General features: G+C 39.9%; 1 protein-coding gene across 3 annotated transcripts in view; it reads right to left on the reverse strand.

Annotated features, from left to right (window-relative positions):
• TTC37 (tetratricopeptide repeat domain 37) overlaps positions 1–13,159 on the reverse strand; it is a 234,110-nt gene that overhangs the window by 133,447 nt on the left and 87,504 nt on the right. For all 3 annotated transcript variants that reach the window (XM_030193398.1, XM_030193400.1, XM_030193399.1), the window contains exons 19-23: positions 10,314–10,490; positions 7,138–7,282; positions 6,618–6,696; positions 1,178–1,239; positions 1,014–1,070 (exon numbers count right to left, since the gene is read on the reverse strand). In XM_030193398.1, coding sequence (XP_030049258.1) covers positions 1,014–1,070; positions 1,178–1,239; positions 6,618–6,696; positions 7,138–7,282; positions 10,314–10,490 — 520 coding nt within the window. The remainder of the gene's footprint in view (positions 1–1,013; positions 1,071–1,177; positions 1,240–6,617; positions 6,697–7,137; positions 7,283–10,313; positions 10,491–13,159) is intronic.

Genomic DNA, 13,159 nt, shown 5'->3' on the forward strand with positions numbered 1-13,159 from the left:
AATGAACAATACCCCTTCCACATAATCCTATTACTTCAAACTGTATGAATTTTACCACTCCAGTTATAATTAAGTGTACTTCTACCCTTTATCCTACTCTGTATTGCTCACTAGAAGCTGTAGTCCCATCCCTGGAGACTTATCAGCCTCAATGGAATTACTTCTCTCTATATGCTACTAAATATTCATCCCAGAGTTGTTTTCTCTTTTCCGGAACCTTATCAGCTTCCTTGCACCTACTGTTATTCTATTTTCCACTCTGTATATATTCCCAGAGTTGGTACTCTCCTCTCCGGAACATGTAAGCCACATTGAGCCTACTGCTATGCGGGAAAATGTGGGATACAAATGTAATAAATAAATAAATAAATTGATGAGAAGGGAAATGCAACCAATATGGATTCAGCTGGCGCCAATGCAGCAATGTTTGCTTAATAGCAATGCAGCATTTCCTGATCTTCCCATCCAGCTTCTCACTGAATCCTGCCAATGCCAAAAGCACATCCGTAGCAGTAGAAGAGAGAACATCTTCCTAGGACACCTGAAGTGTGCACAGATAGTTGTGATTGGGTCCCTTAAAACTGTTGTTTGCCCCCAGATGTAAAGAAAGATATTGGGAGGGGTTGGGAGAGGGGGTTTATTTTCACAGGCACTGGACATCATAAAGCCACTGCAAAATCAAATGACTCAGTGATGAAAAAATGAAACATCCAATACTGCGTGATGCACTGACACTGGTGTAAGCTGTGTTCATGCAAAAAAAATACGTATCAACTTAAGTTACATATATATGCAGTGCTTTAATTTTACTCACTCTAAAAACATTAATACTAAATTTCAAATGTTAATGTACATGTCATATAAAAAAAACCCTTAAATGCAGTTTTCTAACCATATATTCACTTTTTCTAAACATGAAAACCCCAAAACTTTATATACATATATTTATCATAAAAGCATACAATAAAATGTTTCTCCCCCCCTCCCCCAAGAAAATAAATAGTAGGATTTACCTCAATGTTTCCATTTGCCAGGTACAATACTCCTAGATTAGTCCAACCTACAACATTCTGAAATGAATTTAAAAAGAAAAACAAAAAAAAATTAAGTAAGGCCATTTTGTGACTTAAAAATAAATAAGTAAATGCTCACTGAAAACAGAAAAATATCTACTCACATTTTGTTCACACTGAACTGACTTAATAAAAGCATGCTGAGCAAGTGCATAATTTCCGATTCCTGGAGATTACAAAATCAAGTTGTTAATATGGAGCATGTACTGCAAGTTAGGAGCTTTACACTCAGGCTGGCTCTTGCTCAGAGATTAATATGAGGATTCTCAGACCAGTAATAGATGGTTTCTGTATTAAGGTCCTGGCCACATAATCACCCCATTTTCTCCCCAGCACATGTTAACAGTGAACATGCCCACAGCTTCAGCCCAAATTAACTGGCCTGTTTTACTGAACAGTTTAGATCAGTGGTTTTCAACTCAGTCCTCAAGGACCAAAAGGCCAGTCAGGTTTTCAGGATATTCACAATGAATATGCATGAGAGATTTGCATGCCAAGAAGCCAGTGCATGCAAATCCATCTCATGCATATTCATTATGGATATCCTGAAAATCCGACAGGCCACGTAGTCCCAGAGTACTGGGTTGAAAACCACTGGTAACTCTGACCTGTGCTCTCACATACACACTCCATACACTCAAAACACGTCCATTGGTCACTCACCCACTCAAACACATTACATTAAGGTATTCACTACAAATGTAGCCTCATAATTTTTGCAAAGTACCTGCATCTGCTTGCAATCAAGTACTGCTCTTTTATAGCATGATATGAAGACTTTTCAGAATTATTGATTTTGCTGGAAAATACATGTATATTGATATAAAATGTTTTGCTATTGCTAAGGCAACTTGAGTAGTATCAGAAAAAGAGGTCTGACCTTCACCATTCCCCTGAAGACCATTGATAGCTTATAACAATAGAACTGGCTGGGTGGATACAATCACCATATCTCCAAAGAACAAACTCTACGTATTGACAGCAATCAGAGACTAGAGTTAACAAAAGACAGCGAAACTCCCAGACCATGACCCACTTAATCTGACAAAAGAAAACCCATCTACTCTCAGACAATGACTCTTTTAATCCTATCAAATTTGTGTGTGTAATACAGCAGATAGTCAGCCAGGTACTCTTATGATGTCAATAAACATGTGACCACCCACCATGCTCCATCTCAAAACTAGATGGAACTAGTTTTCAGCTATCCCTGAGTTTTCATTGGATCAATACACTCCATCTGACCTCAGCCAATTGGCTCAACAAGAAATTATAAAACACTGGAACATTCTCAGTCGGCAATGCTTCTTCCTTTCTTCTCTCTGGACCCTGTCTGCTGGACGATCTGCACCTCTCTGGACATTACCTGAATCCCTGGGCCTTGCTGGACTTCACACACATCCAAGAAAAGACTTTCTCCAGACGCCAGCAACAACTCTGCAACAAAAAGACTTCTATTCCAGCAAGGACCTCCTTCACCACTCCAACCAGCAGCATCCATCAAAGTGAGTTACTATTAAGCCAACCTAATTAATAATTCAGGCTTTCTAACAATATTTATCTTGTGGCAAATTTCCCTTGTGTAAAATCCCTAAAAAACTGTTTTTTCAACATTATTGAATTACCTGCATTGTAAATAAACATTTTAAAAGTAAATATCTGGTCTTTATGTTCTAAGCACGTCCTTAAATCTTATACAGGGCAGGTTAATGCAATTCCCCCAAAGCAAATATATCCTTTTATTCCCAACTTTTTACATTTTACTTTAATATAATTTTACTTTAATATAATTCTGAATTTACTGGTGCATAATTTCCTGAAATGTAGCTATTATACTTTCATACCTTTAACTAGTTTGTTATGAATGTATAACTGTGTAATTTTATTTCATTTATTTTATTTAGCTTGTCCTGTCAAAAATCTCAGGCCAGGTGATTTATGATGTATACAAGGATGAGTATTTCAGAAATTAGATTTTTTTTCAATTCATGTGTTCTATACTACTTATTTGGGTTTGAATTTTAATATTTAACGTTTGCTATGTTGAGATATTTCAGTAAAAGCATTCAAATTAAATAAATTAATATTAAATGCTTTTCATTCATTCCCTCATCGCCGTTTATCCATGCATTTAGTAAAATGGAAAGCATCTGGTTTAGAGACAACTTTTGGACTAGTGAACACTGTTTACAGTTGGCTTTCAACTGATTGGTGTGTATAAAATTCCAAACCAGAGCTCGACAAATCCCAGGCACTAGGTCACTATCAGGCTTATTTTCGAAAGAGAATGGCGCCCATCTTTCGACACAAATCGGGAGCTAGACGTCCTTCTCCCAGGGTCGCCCAAATCGGCATAATCGAAAGCCGATTTTGGGCGTCCTCAACTGCTTTCCGTCGCGAGAACGACCAAAGTTCACAGGGGCATGTCGGAAGCATAGCGAAGGTGGGACTGGGGCGTGCTTAACACATGGGCGTCCTCGGCCGATAATGGAAAAAAGAAGGGCATCCCTGACGAACACTTGGCCGACTTTACTTGGGCCTTTTCTTTTTATGACTAAGCCACAAAAATGTGCCCTAAATGACCAGATGACCACCGGAGGGAATCGGGGATGACCTCCCCTTACTCCCCCCAGTGGTCACTAACCCCCTCCCACCCTAAAAAAAAAATTATATTTTTTCCAGCCTCAAATATCATACCCAGCTCAATGACAGCAGTATGCAGGTCCCTGGAGCAGTTTTAGTGGGTACTGCCGTGCATTTCACCCAGGCCCATCCCCATACCTGTTATACTTGTGGTGGTAAATGTGAGCCCTCCAAAACCCACTGTACCCACATCTAGGTGCCCCCTTCATTCCTAAGGGCTATGGTAGTGGGGGGGGGGGGGGTTTGGGGGGGGGGGGAGTTGGGGGGCGGTTAGGAGGGCTCACCACTCAAGGTAAGGGAGCTATGCATCTGGGAGCTTTTTCTGAAGTCCACTGCAGTGCCCCCTAGGGTGCCCGGTTGGTGTCCTAGCATGTCAGGGGGACCAGTGCACTACGAATGCTGGCTCCTCCCACAACCAAAGGGCTTGGATTTGGTCGTTTCTGAGATGGGTGTCCTTGGTTTCCATTAGCGCTGAAAATCGGGGATGACCATCTCTAAAGGATGACCATCTCTAAGGTCGACCTAAATGTTGAGATTTGGGTATCCCCGACCATATTATCGAAACAAAAGATGGCTGCCCATCTTGTTTCGATAATACGGATTTCCCTCGTCCCTTCATGGGGACGTCCTCAGGAAAACTTGGGCACCCCATTCGAATTCGATTATGCCCCTCCACGGTGACTAAAAATCTGTTTCTGGCGCCTAGAATTTTTGAGCCCATTTTTTTCCCTATGGTCACAGTCACAAACACTACCAGAGCATGAACTTCCTTTTCCTTACACTGCAAGGCTCTGTGTGAGTTTTAGCCACGTGGTGCAAGAACACTTGCACTACTGTCAAGTCTTGCAAGACCAATGTGAGTTCTTCTACCATGAGATTAAGAGTTTCATAGAGATGTGAAGTGCAGGGAGGAGAACATTCCTGCTCTGGCAGTGGCCAAAGACAAAAGGGCAAAGATGAGCATGGCTCTGAAGGGAGGCGGAGGCTAACAGGATTGCTGGGTGGCAAGAAAGAGTTTAACTGGTTTCCTGGGTATTGAGGATAGGCTGGGAGGGTGGCTGATCTTAAAGATGACGGTGGGTTAATGGAGGGAGGCTGGTGGGGAAGAACTGTCTAAAAAAAAAAAAGACTGAGGGTGACAGGGGGAGGGGAGAGAACCCAGTGAGACTGGCTAAGGAGAGCTGGGGCATTCTTTTCCTATATTTTGTTATTGTAAACTGCCTTGTTTTGATCCCAAGAAAGGTGGAATATCAAACACAAACCTGATACAGCATAGATCTATTTTTCTCCTTGAGTAATCATGACTTTATAGACCTCTACCATGTCTCCACTCAGCTATGTCTTCTCCAGGCTGAAGAATTCAACCCTTTATCATTTTTGTGGTCCTTCTCTAAACGTTTTCGAGTTCCACCTATATTCTTTCTAACATAGGCAAAAAGAACTGCACACAGTGCTTAAGGTGTGCTCATATCATGGAGCAATACAGAGACAATGCAACATGCTCTGTTATTTTCCATCCCTTTCCTAATTACTAACATTCTGTTTGTTTTTTGACCCCCGTTGCACACTGAGTCAGGAATTTCAATGTATTGCCCACAATGACTTTTATTGAGCCTCAGTTAGGTTTTCAGGATATTTGCAATGAATATAGTGAAATCTCTCTAACACACATTCTCAAGAAATGCTGAAAACCAAGCTGGCATACAGTCACACAAAACAGGCTAAGGACCACCAATGTAAAGCATCTATGTCGGAGATATATCTAGTAATAGGTGTGGCCAAATATATAGTCTGAATATACATATCCAGTTTGAATTACATGCAAAAACTTGTTCACTGCAACTCTGAATTGACAAATTTGGTTGTAAAACTTTCGGCTAATAATATTTATTTGAATGATGATTAAATATTTCATTTCATTATTTTGTTTCTGAAAAATAATATGGGCCTCAACTCCTTGAACTACATAAGATCAGCGCTGGATTATTTTCCCCTATATGCATCATTTTGCATTTTTCTATATTAAATTTCAGCTACCATCTAAAATGCCCAATCCTCCAGCCTTACAAGGTCTTCTTGAGTTCCTCAAAATAATCTCATTACTTAACTATTTTAAATAGTTGTGTCAATCAGCAAATTTTATCACTTTGCTCATCGCTTACTTTTCCAGATTATAAACATAAGCAGCACTGGTCCCACTACAGATCCCTGGGACACTCCACTATTTCCTTTCTCCACTGAGAAAAATTGATCATTTAACCCAAGTCTGTTCCTTGTCTTTTAACCAGCTTCCAAACCACAACAGGGCACTGCTTCCTATTCCATGATTTTAAAATAAATAAATTCCTGAGGAGTCCCATGAAGGACATTGGTCAGATGCTTTCTGAAAATCCAGATACACTATATCAACTAGCTCACCCCTATCTACACATTCACTAATACCTTCAGAATCTTTAGTGCCTGTCATTCTAATCATCAGTTTCTTAAAAGTTTTGAGGATTTGAAGCATAGAAGCTTTAGTTCTTACTATCACTATAGGTACCTTAAAGATAAAAAGCTATTTAACTTGTCTCAGGGCCCTGTTCACTAAGGTGTGCTAGCATTTTTAGCACAAGCTAAATGCTGGACACACCCATATATTCCTATCGGTGTCTCTAGTGTTAGCGCGCACTAAAACACTAGCGCACCTATAGCGCAGCTTAGTAAACAGGGCCCTTAATCTCTTAGGTTTGTGTTTTCCTTGAAAATTCTAGGCACACAGACTACTATGGTTAGAAATTAATCTTTCTAGATACAACACAAGTATGGATTATCTCAAAGGGGAAGGTAGTGGAAAAATCTGGATAAACATACATGACTGACAGCGAGTAACTGCATTTCAGTATACTGTTGGAGACTTACCACTGCTACAGGCAACTACACCGAGTGCATTCCAGTACAAATAGTTTCTACTGTCCAGCATTACAGACTTCTTAAGACACTACAAATAAAAATATGATATATCCTCTATTATTATTAATTTCATCTCATAAGATTTAACTTTACAATTTACTAGTTTACGTTGCTGAAAAAAATGTCTGAAGAGGAGCAAATGTGCTTTCAAATTGCTCATTCTGCAATACTTTGTTAGCCCAATAAGAAGTATCAAAATCCACAAAGCTACCAGATTTAGTGGAGGGTTGGTCTCCTATGTAATTTTATTGCTGCTCATTGGGTTTGAAGTAAGCTCATGCAATTATTTATACACTTTTTCATTTCCCAATGATTGTTTCTTAATTTCCTTTGTTAATTTGAAAAATTTAATAAAAAGTTTAAAAAATATATTCTAGATTTGCTGAAAATAAGATACTTCATGATAAAAGAAAGTAAAATACCAGACATTTATTTAATCTGTATTTCTGGAATAAAAGGAGGGCTGTACCTGTAAAGACTTTTCCAACAACTCACTGGATTCACTCATGCTACTATTTGTTGCTGTCAGATGTTGTGCTTGACGATAGTAGTTTATCCCCAGGTCACACCACAAATTAGCTGATGACTGCAGTTTTAACGCTCGGCCATAACACCTATCAAAAACACAGTTATAATGAATGAACTACTGGTCTGTGGTTGTCTTAACACCACATCAAAAGCACTACAAAACACACTTGGACCAAACTACGTATATGGATGATAAACTGTGGTCACATAGACACTATGGTACCCCTTTCTCTAAACTGCAGTAAAATTTGTAGTTACTGCTAATACAGGACTTTACTTATGCGGTAGCAAATTTAATGTGGAAAGCAACTTTATAAAGTCCCATTTCCAAGCCCCAATGAGTTTATGGTGTAGAAGAGCATCTGCAAGAAGCCTTGGGATTTCATGGAAAAGAAGAATATTTCCCTGATGCAGCTACCGCTAAACATAGTACTTTGTCGGAGCTATACACATACTGTTGTTTAAATGGAACTGTCTTCTGAACTGCATATTGTCAGGATTGCTGGACATACATGTCAGGAGTGATGGACATACTTAAATTAATATGAAACTAGCTTGAAATACCAGCTTCTGATAACTCCCCCCTCCCTCAGGAAGCTCTGAGGATGGCAAATGGCCCAAATGCAGCCCAGCTGCTTGCTAGCCCTTTTGTTTCTCAAATTACCCCTGATTAGCATACCTGTGTCCTCTCTGGGCATCTGGGAGCAGGGCTCTCTGTGAGAACAATGAAAGACAGACAGAGAGGCTACAAAACTGGGGACTTCAAAGAGTAGAACCTGTGAAAATGGTCACCTTCCTTGCATCAGGAAACTAAACTGGAGTTTGTAAAGGAAAGAGCTGACAAACAAAGGCTGGGAAGAAAGGAAGTTATTTGATCCCTTTTTGTTTCTGAGGTATATAAAGGAGAAGCACATGGCTCTGGGGGGCTCTTCTTTCTTTCTTTCTTTCTTTCTTTCTTTCTCTACACACACACACATCTTCAGCCACCAGAGCCCCTGGCACTGGCCCCCCTTTCTCCTTCAGCCCTACTCCAATGCTTTCTCTCTCAGAGCACATGGCTCTGCTTTCTTAGGCTCTTTCTCTGCACACACACATCTTCAGCCCCACATCAAGGCTTCTCTCTTTCCCTGCACCCCCCCCCCCACCTTCCTTGCATCAGGAAACTAAACTGGAGTTTGTAAAGGAAAGAGCTGACAAACAAAGGCTGGGAAGAAAGGAAGTTATTTGATCCCTTTTTGTTTCTGAGGTATATAAAGGAGAAGCACATGGCTCTGGGGGGCTCTTCTTTCTTTCTTTCTTTCTTTCTTTCTCTACACACACACACATCTTCAGCCACCAGAGCCCCTGGCACTGGCCCCCCTTTCTCCTTCAGCCCTACTCCAATGCTTTCTCTCTCAGAGCACATGGCTCTGCTTTCTTAGGCTCTTTCTCTGCACACACACATCTTCAGCCCCACATCAAGGCTTCTCTCTTTCCCTGCACCCCCCCCCCCCCCCCATTCTTACCTTTCTCTCATTGATTCCCATCTAAACCCACACACACAGATTCAGCATTATAATATTTACCTGTACTAAGTGCTGTGAGCCTATATATGTACATACAATATACTTTCTATATATATCCAAACCCATGTGGATCGTGTATTCTTTGGGAACCCACTGCCTCTGTGAACTGGACCCGGGACCATACCTAGACAACGAATGCTGACACATATCAAATAAGTGAATGGCTGAATGAAATATTGGTTGGCCCTCAGAGATAAATACTTTGATTTTGATTGTAAGAAACTAATTAAAATAATAATTGAAAGATACACAAGATAAAAAGGACTGATGACAAAAGAGGTGTGACTATAAAAGCCTTGTGCTGATTCTCGTTACCTACTGTCTGATGGTCCACATAAACATTATGTTTAAGAACTATTTAATGGATCTGGTGTGCCTTCAGACCTTATCAGGTATGTCACAGAAAACTCAATACTGTATGATGTTTCATTCCAGACCAGCACCTGGGCTGTGTTCTCAGCATCTTGTAGCAACAGGAGACACCAGCAGCAACTAAAATATGCAAAAGTATCTTTCTGAAGACATGTATAATCAAGCATGCCTCTCCTTCCTAGATGTTGTACTCTATAATATAGCTAACAGGCAGAATGTAAGGCAAAGATTATCATGCCCCACTTTGTCTAGCACATAGTACACAAACCTCTGAGATGCTTCTCCAAGTCCTTTCAGCCTTTCTTATTCCCAACACTTGCTGATATGACTCCTCCCTATGTCTCTGCCTGCTTCATGGATACTGATATGCCACCCAATACTTTTGCTAGTGTAGGTGTGTATTGGGCTTCAAAAGGTTGGGAAAACCAATTTACAGTGCAAATCGAGAGACTTCCTTTGAGTTACTGTGTGTGCTCCCCAAGAAAAGTATGGGTTGAATTAACTGGGAAAAGAAAGTTATTACTGCAGGATCTGTTAAGAAATTACACTGACAGCTTGTATAACTGATGAGTATGCCTTTATTTAAAATCAGTGGGTCCCTAACCTTATTTTTTTAGATTTAGTTCAAGACTTTTCAGTAGTTGGAAGCAAGTTGCATTCAGTTACAGTAGGTATTTCCCTATCCCCAGAAAGCTTACAATCTAAGTTTGCACCTCATGTAACAGAGGGTTAAGTGACTTACCCAGTCACAAGGAGTAACAGTGGGATTCGAACCCTGGCTTCCTTGGTTCTTAGCCTGCTGCTCTATGCCTCACAGACCCTAGGTTTTCAGGATATTTGCAATGAATATAGTGCATCGTTTCTATGCAAATCTCGCTAATGCACATTCTCAAGCAATGCTGAAAACCAAGCTGGCAGAGGGGCACACAAAACAGGCTCGAGCTGTGTCTGGGATACATCTAGTAATATGTGTGGCCAAATATATAGTCTGAATATACTTATTCAGTTTGAATTACATGCAGTAACTTGTTCACTGCAATTCTGATTTGACAAATTCTGTTGCAAATCCTTTGGCTAATAATATTTAACCATCATTCAAATAAATATTTCATTTGTTTTGTTTCTGAAAAATATCTGGTACACAGGTAAGAAAAACAATAGGAAAGAACACCACTTATACCTTCCTCCCAATCTGAGGAGCTCATACTTTTTCAGCATCTGTTTGTTTATATTTTGGCCAACGAGAATGCCCAACACATGAATATGCACTTTGGATGGCGAGACATTATATAAGCAGGTACACGCATCTCCCAGTAGCTTCCAGAGACAAGACACATCAGGTCTGTGTTGCACAGCCCTAAAATAAAGTTAACAAATTAGACACCAGCACATTATGAGGAAGAGAAAAGGTAATGCAAAATCTCTACTTTAGACATTCATAAAGTCAACAGTCTTAACTCAAATTTGTTTCCAAAAGCCTCTTAAACATACGCCACATAATGCCCGAGGGAACACTTCGAATATTGGAGAAGTTACTGAACCAACAAGAACAACCCTGTGGAGCATCTACAAACCTTCTGATTCAACTGGCACATATGGTACAAGAGTAATTTTTCATTTGAAGGAGAGTTTTTTTACACAAATTCATGACGAGTTTCAAGAACTGTTTGTATATCATTTATCTTATTATAAAATATGTACAGCTATGGAAAAGATATTGGGATGATATCTTTGGTAAGATTTGGTACATTATTTGAAGGAATTTGTAAATTGGTTTAATATATTGGATCTCAGTTTGCAATTTATAATGACATGTAATTGAGCAACTATAGCTTTTCTGGATTTGTATATACATACAAGGAATCCGGAAAACTTTGTATTACATTATCTAGAAAGGAAACGGATAACAAACAGCATACAGACTGTCATTTGAATCACACTGCTAGCGCTGCCATCAGCACTTTCTAACAACATAGGGAGACCTTGCGCCAAGGTGTCTAGTTCAGCTCAGAGACACATGGCACTTATCAACTGTGAGTACTTACTGCCTGGACAAGCTTCTTTCCTGTCAGCATAGACTGTTGTCATTTGAATCGGATTGCTAGCGCTGATGTCAGCACTTAATAATATAGGGAGACCTTGCTCTGAGGTGTCATGCCTCAGGCGCTGCACTGAGGGGGCGTGCCAAAGAGTCATGTAACTTAGTGCGGAACTTCTGGCGGTGTTGGGCGTGGCTTCTCGGAGTAGGGGAGCTCCACTGTCCTTTATCTGCCCTGCACAATCTGTAAATGTGACTTTACCATGCTGAGTCAAGTGAACTTTGTTCCTTGGCTCTGCTTATTGATTTCTGCGCTGTTACTCTGCCCTCGTGCTGGAGGTTCCATGTTCAAACCCTATTATGTTCTCTCGTAATATTAAATGCTCAGTCCCTACCGGTATAATCTTATTCCGGTCAAGCTTCTCTCGTGCTCATGCGAGGCAAGGAACCTCCCTTCTCCAGACACCATTTAATCACTTTACCTTCAATTAGTTCGGTCTCCACCTATTACTTCCCTATTTCAATTGGGTATGCGAATGCTAGGTCAGTGGTCAATAAATCTGATGTTATTAGAGATTGGTTGGTGGACAACAATTTGGGTTGTTGCTAGTCTCTGAAACATGGCTTCATTCAACAGAGAATCCTTTACTCAATGCTTTATATCATACGAATTACAGGATCCTTCATCAAACTAGAGCTAAAACAGAGAGGGGGTGGAATCGCCATCATTTATAAGGCCTTCTTCAAAGTAGAACTACTGACCCAACTGAACTCTTCTGATCTCAAGATTATTGCCTGCAAATGAAGTGATCCTGCATTGTTGGAGCCCATATGCCTTGTTCCCTTCTATTGCCCTCCAGGAAGCTGGTCTGCTCAGAAAGCTGTTTTACTAAATTCCTCTCACATATTTGTGTTAAGTTGTTTTTCTTGACCCAGATGACCTCTCTGACATCTGTGAACCCAAATTATGAGAGGAGTCATGGTTGGGCTCTAGACACTTCAAAGGACCAGTTATGTACATCCATTATGGATATACTCTTGCCACTCTAGGTGTCCTCCTTAAAGACACTGGGGGTTTTTTTCCCAGGGACACATTACCAAAGAAGTCAGTCTCAGCTAAATCAAATGACGTCATTGTAAAATATTTACCTAGTCGATAACCCATTTAAAGCACTACTAGTACACTGGGAACTGAACAGCAGCGACAGGACTCGAAGAACAAAGTTTAACTCAAATTAAAATCAGAAAAAAATCGGGTTTTGAAGGGGAGCTTTGATGATGCATCTGACTGGATCTGAAGAAAGATAAAGACTGAAACAGTTCCTGTGCAACAGCAAAAGGCGAGAAGTGACACATATGTGCAGTAGCCTTCTCAAAAGCTTCTGGATACATCTAAGCTGAAACCACTTTCCCAGGTCAGGATCTGTTGGTGACATTACTCATCAGAAAGGACTTGATATCTTGCTTGTCCTCAGACTACCAGATCTCAACCAGTAAGCTATGCACGTATTTTCCTTTTTTTTTTAAACTTATCCCATAAAAACTACATACACACTTGTTATTAGTATGCATAAATATACCAGCATATTCTATTCCTCATATTTTACAAAGTATGTATGTAAATGTTAACCTTACCCAACTCTGAAAATTCCTCTGCACAATTCAGGTATGTGCACGCTTTTACCTGCATACAGTTCGGGCAATTTTGAAAAGCTATTTCTGAACTTGAAACTTCTGTTTATACCATATAAACAGCTTTTAAAATAATCCTCTAAGGTGACTTTTAACAATCTTGTATTTCAAATTTTTAAAAGCCTAGAAATATTACAAAAATAACTCAAATAGGAAGAAATTACACTTTTCCCCTGTAATTTCCTGAAAGCAAAAATCTTTGTATCCTACATCCAAGACTGTAGACCTTTATGTGGAAACCTTCAGATTTTTAATTTTACTGAAAGACAGAGAAACCTGAAGGAGCTGAACAATGA

Source organism: Microcaecilia unicolor, chromosome 2, assembly GCF_901765095.1.
Source record: "Microcaecilia unicolor chromosome 2, aMicUni1.1, whole genome shotgun sequence".
In the NCBI taxonomy this organism is placed as follows: Eukaryota; Metazoa; Chordata; class Amphibia; order Gymnophiona; family Siphonopidae; genus Microcaecilia; species Microcaecilia unicolor.